Source organism: Limulus polyphemus, unplaced genomic scaffold, assembly GCF_000517525.1.
Source record: "Limulus polyphemus unplaced genomic scaffold, Limulus_polyphemus-2.1.2 Scaffold4673, whole genome shotgun sequence".
Lineage (NCBI taxonomy): Eukaryota > Metazoa > Arthropoda > Merostomata > Xiphosura > Limulidae > Limulus > Limulus polyphemus.
In genome coordinates this window covers 15,097-24,272 of record NW_013670283.1, presented here as the reverse complement: position 1 = coordinate 24,272, position 9,176 = coordinate 15,097, and the positions used below count along the sequence as shown (strand labels likewise).

The 9,176-nt window shown below is 37.3% G+C and overlaps 1 protein-coding gene across 1 annotated transcript in view; it reads right to left on the bottom strand.

Moving 5' to 3' along the window:
- LOC106471518 (clp protease adapter protein ClpF, chloroplastic-like) overlaps positions 1–9,176 on the bottom strand; it is a gene marked incomplete at its 5' end in the record, with an annotated part of 38,067 nt that overhangs the window by 21,840 nt on the left and 7,051 nt on the right. The window contains one exon of the mRNA XM_013932117.2: positions 8,532–8,650. Coding sequence (XP_013787571.2) covers positions 8,532–8,650 — 119 coding nt within the window. The remainder of the gene's footprint in view (positions 1–8,531; positions 8,651–9,176) is intronic.

Sequence of the window (9,176 nt, the reverse complement as noted above, 5' to 3'; positions counted from 1 at the left end):
CGTAGTCGGGATTAGTGTATGTACCTATATACGAGTAAGAACAGAAGTCATCTGGTTGATATGACATTACATCTCAATACCACCAAGTGAGCAAGGAGTATTCCAGTTGCCCCTGGAATTATACAGAGGATGAGGAACCTGTATTCAACCAAGGACCTAGGATGAAACCACATCACATTCAGAATTATGAGGAGATAGTGGACCTCCTTCCATGAACATTATACGAAACTGACATTGATCAAAGAGAAGGGCCATGCACCCTTTAACCCAGTATTACAAGTAGGCTCCCACAGAGGCTGGTGCCACTCCTACTGACATCTGTAAAAATATCCAGGGACCCGAATAGAAGGGCCCCATCTTTGCCATCTTCTCCAAGAGTGGGGGAACACACTCAAACACTCTGGCAGAAAAGCCTCTGCCTGCCACCCCAGTGACTGGTAACTGGGGTGGTAAGGACTCCCAAGCTCCACCAGTAGAGTCTGGGGGGGGATATGCATTGGGGAGTCCTGAAGAACAGTACTCTGGACACTGTGCAATAGGTAAACCAAGTTCCCTACATTTTTTTAAAAGCAAATCGACTCTGATTTATTAAACCTGGAGATCGGCAGGGATGGGCAGGATCCCCTTTAGCTTTACTCATGATAATCCATGAGTGGCAATCCATAATAATAAGGTAATACCATCTTAATGGTGCCTTGATGGTTTTATGGAACACCCCATTTCTACAGAGCCTGTTGTAACCTGTAGTAATTATAGTGAAAGTGGTTGCTAGTGCAGATCTGAACAGAGAAAGAATACCTGCCTGGCCAACACTCGCCACACAGTGGGATTCAGTGAAAAAATAAAGGTACCCTGGAAAAAAAAAGGGTATATGATTGAGGAAAGTACTCACCTCTGGTTAAAATCTAACAAACGTGGTCAAAATAGCTACATGGGGTAGTAACAACTCTCAGAGGAGGAAACTGCCAGATCATCTAAGAAATGAGACACGAAAGTATTAGGAATAATCCACATACCAGACCACACAATGTTTTCCAGAGGGTAATTCAACTGGGCGGCTATTGACAGAGATATGGCAAATCTGGTGAGATGTGACACGCAAAAGATTTCTCTCCTGTAATGATAATCCCTTATAGGCCATGTATATCAATTTATAAAGCCACCTTATTAAGGTAATGGAAGATAAATAACAGGAAAAAAGACAGATTCCAACGAATGAATAATCGATTCCTACGACATTGAAATGAGTTAGTACAAGACACATAACACTTGAGGGCCCTAACAGGACATAACAAATAGTCAGGATTGAAGCAGTCATAAATGTGAGAAATGGCTGGCAAATGGATTGGTGATAAGGATCTTTCCCCTTCTCTAGCTGTCAAAAGTTTTGGACAGAAAAGACCTATTGGGGTAAAGCAGGACAAATGTGGAATGATAAAGATTCCAAAGCACAGGAATCACAAACAACTCCAACCAATGACGTCCACAAGCCAATAACAACAAAAAATAGAATTTAAGAAAAATGTGAAAAAAAAGAACACAAAGCTAAGGGCTAAAAAAAAGGATGAGAATATGCACGTAAAACAAATATAAAATCCCAATTTAGTAATTGAAAATGTCATTTGGGTTGAAGAATACGAAAGGTTTTGAGTAGACCTGATAGTACTGAGGATTCAAAAAACCTTCTGATATTTGGAATACCAAAAATAGTGGATAAGGATGTCTCATATAAAGCAACTGTAAGAGAAGCAAGACCCCCCTGAAATACCCAAGTCATAAAATGGGATATGGTAGATACTTTAGGATGACGAGGGTTTAAGACATCAGTGATGATAAGTATCCTATTTCTTTAATACACAGCTGTGGTTGGCCTATGGAGAGATTTAGTTAATACAAAGAAACTGTAGAAGTTAAACCTGTAAGTTGGAAAAAGGACCACATAACTTCCCAGCATGAAAATTGAGTTTCCAAACACCTGGGTAGAGAATGTTTAATCGAGGTTGTCTCAGAGACTGCCAATGTGGAAGAGATAGGAGGAGGACAAACTTGCAAATATCGAAGAAACGGAAACCATGTTTGAACTGGCCAATATAGTGCAACCAAGATACTTGATAGGGAGTGGAGAAAACCATAATCAGAAACCAGGACAGTAGTTGAATCAGGGGAAAGGCATACAGATGTAAACCTGTCTAGTCCTGACTGAACACATCTACTGTCAATGCTTGAGGATGAGGTGTTGGAGAAAAAATTGAGATCAAATTCCTTGAAAAACCTTGAAATGCATCTAGTTGGATTGAGACAAGTGATCTGCAATTAAATTCATCACTCCTGGAACATGACACGCTAAAAGACTGATACGATGGGAATGAGCCCAGTAGAGAAGATCCAAGGTATGAAAACAAGGTCTTGAAAATATGTCCCTCCTAGATGAGAAATCTGAGATACCACCATGGAATAGTTGGAATGTAACATGACAAGTTTTCCCTTCAAGAGAGACAGACCTTGAACCATTGCCCGGTGTACTGCAAGGAGTTTGAGAACGTTGATATGGAGAGTAGACTCAGCTCCTGTCCAAATACTCTGGAACTCATGACCTTGAAGATAAATTCCCCATCCCTGAAGAGATGCATCTCTGAACAGATGGATCTTGGGACGAAATGGTGGAATGGGTACTTCAATAGTAGTGTTGTTCTGATCCAACCAACATTCACTATCAATGATGATGTTCCTGAGTAATGAGACAGGATGATCCAAAGGATCAGAAAGCATGATTTATTGATCGTGCAGTGATCACTGAAGGAACCTCATATCAGCTTGTCCCAAGGAAATGAGAGGCTCGAGGGATGCCCACATCTCCAAAAGAGAGAGAACCATCTGTGCAGCAGAATAAGCAGACATAAATAAAAGCCTAATGGCACTTTCCATGGTTTGAAGCCTGATAGGGGTTGGTTAAGCAAGACTTAAGAGTATTGAAAACACACCCAGATGGACAAGATATTTCATTGGTGAGAGAATAGATTATTTCCATTCTGATAAGGAAGCCTGCTTTTATGGCTTCTCAAAGAAGAATCTGAAAATATTGTTCTGCTCTTGATGCCAGAAGAATCCAGTCGTCCTTATAATGATGTGTGTACAGGTCCAAGGAATATAGATAATGAGAAAAAGCTCGAACAACTTTGCAGAAGACATAAGGTGCTGATGCAAGACCAAAAGGAAGAGCCCTGAACTGCAACACTTGACCCTTCTGCATAAATCTGAGAAACTTCCAGGAAGATTCCACTATGGGAATAGGGAGATAAGCATCTGTAACATCAAACTTGGTCATCCAGAGCTCTGGCACAAAGTGCCATCGTAGGTTGAGAAAGAATTTCATAGTTAATTGAGAAGGATCTAAAATTGGTTGAGTCGAGACAAATTGATGATTTGACTTGAATCTCCCGTCTTCTTCAGTACAACATATAAATGGGAATAAAATCCTAGAAGAACTGGATCAACCCTCTACTACTGCTCTTTTGAATAACACCTCTCTTATAGCCTGGGAACAAAGCTCAAATCATCATGAATATGTTGGAGGTAACAAGGCAACAGGTTGTGCATATAAAGTTGGAGGTTATGTAAATGACCAATCCCGAATTCAGAGAATATAATACCCATGGATCCCTGGTGAAAGAACCCAATATGACCATAAAAAGTTGTAAACATGGCCCCACTGCTCACCCACCCATGGGATAAACACCGACGCTGTTGCCAACTGTCTGTCAGAGCCCAAAATCCTCGAGAATACAGACAGACTCTAATATGGAAACTAATAAACCTAGTAACTGAAGGAGGAGGTCGGGAAAAACCAAGAGCTGACACTCCCAAATTAGCACCAGAAAGGCAGAGTTAAACGACGATAAAAAAGAATGTAAACAAACTGAATCAAATCGCAATTCTAACATCTCTGGAACTCCATCAAAGAACCTGGGACAGAGAAAAGGAGCTTCCAGGAATTCCCAGAAATCAGAAGATGGTAAACAAACATTTTTTAACAAAACATTTCTACCCAATAAAACTCAACAACAAACCAGCCAAGAAACTAGAGAAAGAACTGAAGAAGACAATCTGACTGTGGTAGACATCAGCAAAATCCCCAACTCCTCCTCAAATTGCCAAGGAGAACATTGATTGGCTTGCAACAAAAGTTGGATCGAAGATAAATGATTCAAAACAGTCATGAGAGCAAGATGAATCCGATAAAACTGTGATCTTCGTAAAGTAATCACAGGTTCCAATCAAGACCCACATAGGTCCATTTGTTGATAATCTAAATATACCTCCTCCTGGCAGTGATAAGCCAAAGCCTGCTCTTCTGATAAATTGGGGGGCCAGTCATAGCTATCCCATCACGTAACTGAGTCGCAAATTTTCCAGCATGAACAGAAATGTTAGGAGAAGGAGTAAAAACCAAGTAGTCACTTGCTGTCCTTGTTGCCAACAAGGAAGGGGGAGAGCCAAATACAATAGAAGAGACCTCTAAAACTGGAGTAACCAACTGAAGAAAAATGGTCTGGAGATGGTTGACCAAAATGATCCTCTGTTGAGGCCAACCTAGTAAAAGAAGGAGCCAAGAAAAACGAGTCTAAATTCTCCCCAGCTGGTCTGGATCATTTGCAAAAGCCACCTCAGAACCCCCTGGAGACACCCTCAATCTGCATATATGTGTCCATCTCACAGACAGCCTCAACTGAGAGTGACCCCTCCCCTAGTCATTGACAAACACCAGATAACAGAAGTAGGAGAGAAGAGGTCTGAATCTCCTTCATAATAGAAACATTAACTCAGGAATTCATACCCTTCGATACATTTTTTTAATTATTTTCATTATTATTATTAAAGTAGTTTATAATTATACAAAGATATAACTGTAGCAATGCAAACTACAATCAAAGTTGCAACATTAATTTGCAATTAGAACTTGCCAAGGGCATTCAAGTGAGGTATAAAAGTGTTTTTAATGCTTAGATGGGCAAAGAGTGGAAGCCCTGGAGATCAAGAAATAGCTATAGTGTCAATGGAGGTAAGTAAGTTTTGGAAAAAGCATAGCCCAATGAGGTATGAAAACAAAATGCCAGGGGGGAATGTTGGTGTGATGGAAAGCCCTTGAGAAAGCACTAGTAAATAAGTGCAGATCTGGATGAGGTGGAAGAAAAGGGGAACTTGCAGTGATAAATTCTCAATTGAGCCAAACCTGAAGATAGATGAGAATATCAAGAGTAAGGGATATTCTCTGAGGTTTGAATATGTTGCTACTGAGAGATAAGATACTACAGAGAAAGCTAACTACACGACTGATTGCAAGTCAATGACTGTTGTAAAGACTGACCAAGAAAAAGCCAATTGTCTATATAATGATTAAAATGAATACTGAAAGGGTAAAGCAGACCAGCAAATACTTTGACTACATGTAAGAAGACATAAGGTGTTGCAGATAGACCAAAAAATGAGGATTGTGAATTGATAAACTACTTCCCAATGGTAAAAGCAAAGAAAATGTTGAGAAGTCAGGTGAATCAGAACATGAAATGTGAAATGTCCAGGTAATGACTAGGATGGAAAAGATCTATTACTACTTTTCAATCTCCTGATTCTTCAACACTATGAAAAGATGAGATTGAAAGCCTGGAGATTCATAATGTACTGTTTTGATAGCCCCATTCTGTAAAGACTCAAGATTTGTAAACAAACTGGAGAGTCAGAAGAGTAAATGAAATTGGAACAGTTAAAAGTGGAGGAGGATGAAATTGAACAGAAAATCCAAATTGAAGAATTTAATGAACCGCAGGGTCCCAAAGTCAAGGGTTTCAGAGAAGAACACGTGATGGCAGATGTCCCCTTCCCCCAAAACAAATTAAGGTAGGAGCTGTCATGTAATTCAAAAGGAGCAAAAATAATAGGAAGAAGCAGGACAACATTAGACAAAAAACTGAGTTGATGCACATGGCCAGAGCTTTAATTAACTGCTGCTAACAAGCTTCACCTGATTAAGAAACTAATTTAAAAGAAACATCTGCAAACACAATGGGATGCAAGTAAGAGGATCTTTACATGTCATAAGAGATACTGGAGGGGAGTAAAATAGCGCTACAAGCTAATAAACTAAAAGAACAAGCAAGCCACATGGTAACTAAAACCAAGTCAGAAAGAGCTGCAGAAAGAGAAACATGTAAAGCATTCATATGCTCCTGAGAAATAAGCATCAAAAGACTGAGAATGGCAGAGAGATATTGAGCTGAGGAGGAGAGTCATAAAATAAAAATAATTATTAGTAAAGCTAAGAAGACAGGGTGGCTAACTCCCTAAAAATCTAATATGAGGTCTTTCATAATGGCCTCTATTTCTAAAAGCATCAGCCATAATTCAAATGCCAGAAGAAGGAAGGAGAAATAAATATTCCAAAATGGAGTTTTCTAACAAACCACTAGAAATTTCTGGTGAAACAGAATTTGATTCGAGATTTAAAATTTTACATTCTTGAGATACAAGAAAAGTTTCAGCAGAAGTTTTATCAGGCCTAAGGTTGGCTAGTAAATCCTGCTTTTTAGATAAAGATAAAAAATCCTGGGCAAAAGAAATAGTTTGTTCTTGGAGAGTGAAGAAAAAAAAAAAAAAGAGAGTAATGATCCTGTTAGATATACATGACTATTTCAGTTTAAGTTTAGCATGAGTGTTAAATTTAGTTATTTTTGAAGCAACAGTTTATTGCAAGTTTGTTTATGTAACTGTTCACAAGTTATATGTTGTGTAGTTCAATAGCTATGAATTAGTGATTGTTATATTATCGTATCATGTTACTAGAACCTTCTAAGTTTTTCTTGTTGTTTTAATTGAGTATTATTGCATCATAATATCTCGTAGTGAGTGGCAACTTCAAGGCCTCTTTCGAACTATAAATATGCATTGAAAACGTAGTTAAATACTTAGATCTGGACTGAATTATTGTAAGTTTAGCCATAAAAAGCTTATAGTAATGAATTTTAAAGTGAAATTATCCCACATTTTATTGTAAAAACAGGGTAGAGAAGAATAATTTGTTTTTTCAATTGTGTTCTAAAATAATTGAACCAACCAGCCTGTGTGGACTTTGACGAAAAAAAAAAGAGAATTATTTGAAGCTCTGGATATAACTGTGGTAACCAACAGTTATAGTGGTGATCTTAAAGTGAAATTATCACAGACTGTATTGTAATAACAGAGCAGGATGAATAATTTGTCTTGTCAAATTCTGTTCTAAAGTAACCTATCCAGGCTGTGTGGACTTTGACAAACAAAAAGGAACAATTATTTAAAGCTCTGGATACAAATGTGGTAACCAACAGTGTCACAAACAAACATTTGATTTGTTTTAATATATTATTTTAAAACAAGGAGACTGTGTGATGTTTGTTTCTTCTTGAAATTTATCACCAACAAGTCACAGACGCCTACTGTAAAGAATCCGGCCCATACATAAAACAAAGCCTGACAGACCCATTAAATTAGCATCCAAGAGACCCTGCTACATACCAGTGAAACCCAGAGAAGACTTGGCATTCATGCTCCAAATACTTTGGTCAATAACGCTATGGGAACTCACTACATGCCAGGGAAAGAAGTAAAGGTATTTCTATCACTAACTGAAGGATTAGCCTCAGATTTCACGTGAACCTCAGAATCCATCTCACATAAGAGAAGCACTAACTGAAGAATTAGCCTCAGATTTAATGTTAACCTCAGAATCCATCTTACAAAAACAAAGACTTTGCACACAACATGAACAGCATGTCTGTCTATAAAATAAAATCTGATTTATGGTAGGAAATCAGAGATTATGTAAGATCTCCTGACACAACAAGTCACGTGGGAGAGTTATAGACAAATGATACATCCTCCATAATACATAACGAACATTGAAAATTTTGAGTCACATTGTTTGGCAGCATGAAAACAAACTCAACAAGGAAAGGCTTACAGTATTTCAAAGGTAAGACTTGAATAATCTCTTTTCATTATCACAAAAATAATAACTTAAGTTCTCTTAACTATTCAATATCTATAAAACAGTCTTCTTTTTAATTCTACTGGGTAGTAACCTGCAGCTCCACCAATATGATCACGTAAAAACTTTTAAATGTTTGAAATTATTGTTCTTAATTCTCCAACAAAAAACCTAATTTGAAACATGTCTTGAAACTATATTAGATCTTTTCATAGATTTTCTGAATTTAAGAAGTGATAGTAAACTGATTCTATAAGTAGGGAATAGAGATCTGGTTAGGTTTTTTTTTGTATAATGTCAGGTATAAATAACAGTAACCATATAGGTACTTAAAATAAAACTCGTTAAAAATACGCTACATTACCAAAACATTTGGTAGTAATGTTTGTACAAGATGACATATTTGGTTAAAGAAAAACTTAAAACTACAAAATTAGTGTTATCTATATAGTGTTATAAAATCTATTCTATATGAACTGTACATTACAATCTGTTATGCTCTCATAATACATACCTTTGCTTTTTCATCCCATCCAATAATGACTCCTCTGTATTTCCAAATCTTATGCACAATAACTTGACCCACCCGATATTTTATAGTCGGAAGTCTTGGATTTCTTGGTTCAGGTGAAGCTGCAAAACAAATGACTTACTTTATCGTTAGGATGAAAATGTTTTCTAGCAGAATCAAGGATTTTTTTGTACTGACTTTTACTTTTCTACTTTCATCTCTACATTTTCAATATATTTTCTCTAGTTGTTTCTTTCTTTCATATTTCTTTGTAACTGCTTGAACTGTCTTTGAAGTACGTATATTGCCATGAATTCAATAAAAGTTAAGTTTTACGGAACTACTAAATATTTCTACTGGTCTTAAGACTGTTTATAGATGTAGTATCCTAACAACAGATAAAATATTTAATTACTCTTTACCCTTCCACAACATAAAGATCATATTGTTAATACAGCGGAAGTCACTTGACACTGGGGGCATCCGTGCTGTAGTTTCTCGAATTATCAAGGAACCCCGCAAATGTCCGAGTGTTTGCTAGACACCCTCTTTTTTTTAGTATATAAGCCTGGCGAGAAAAACCAGTATTATTGAAGAGATAGATAATTGAATCAAGCGAACAGTAGGCACCGTAAGTAAAGTTTGTGA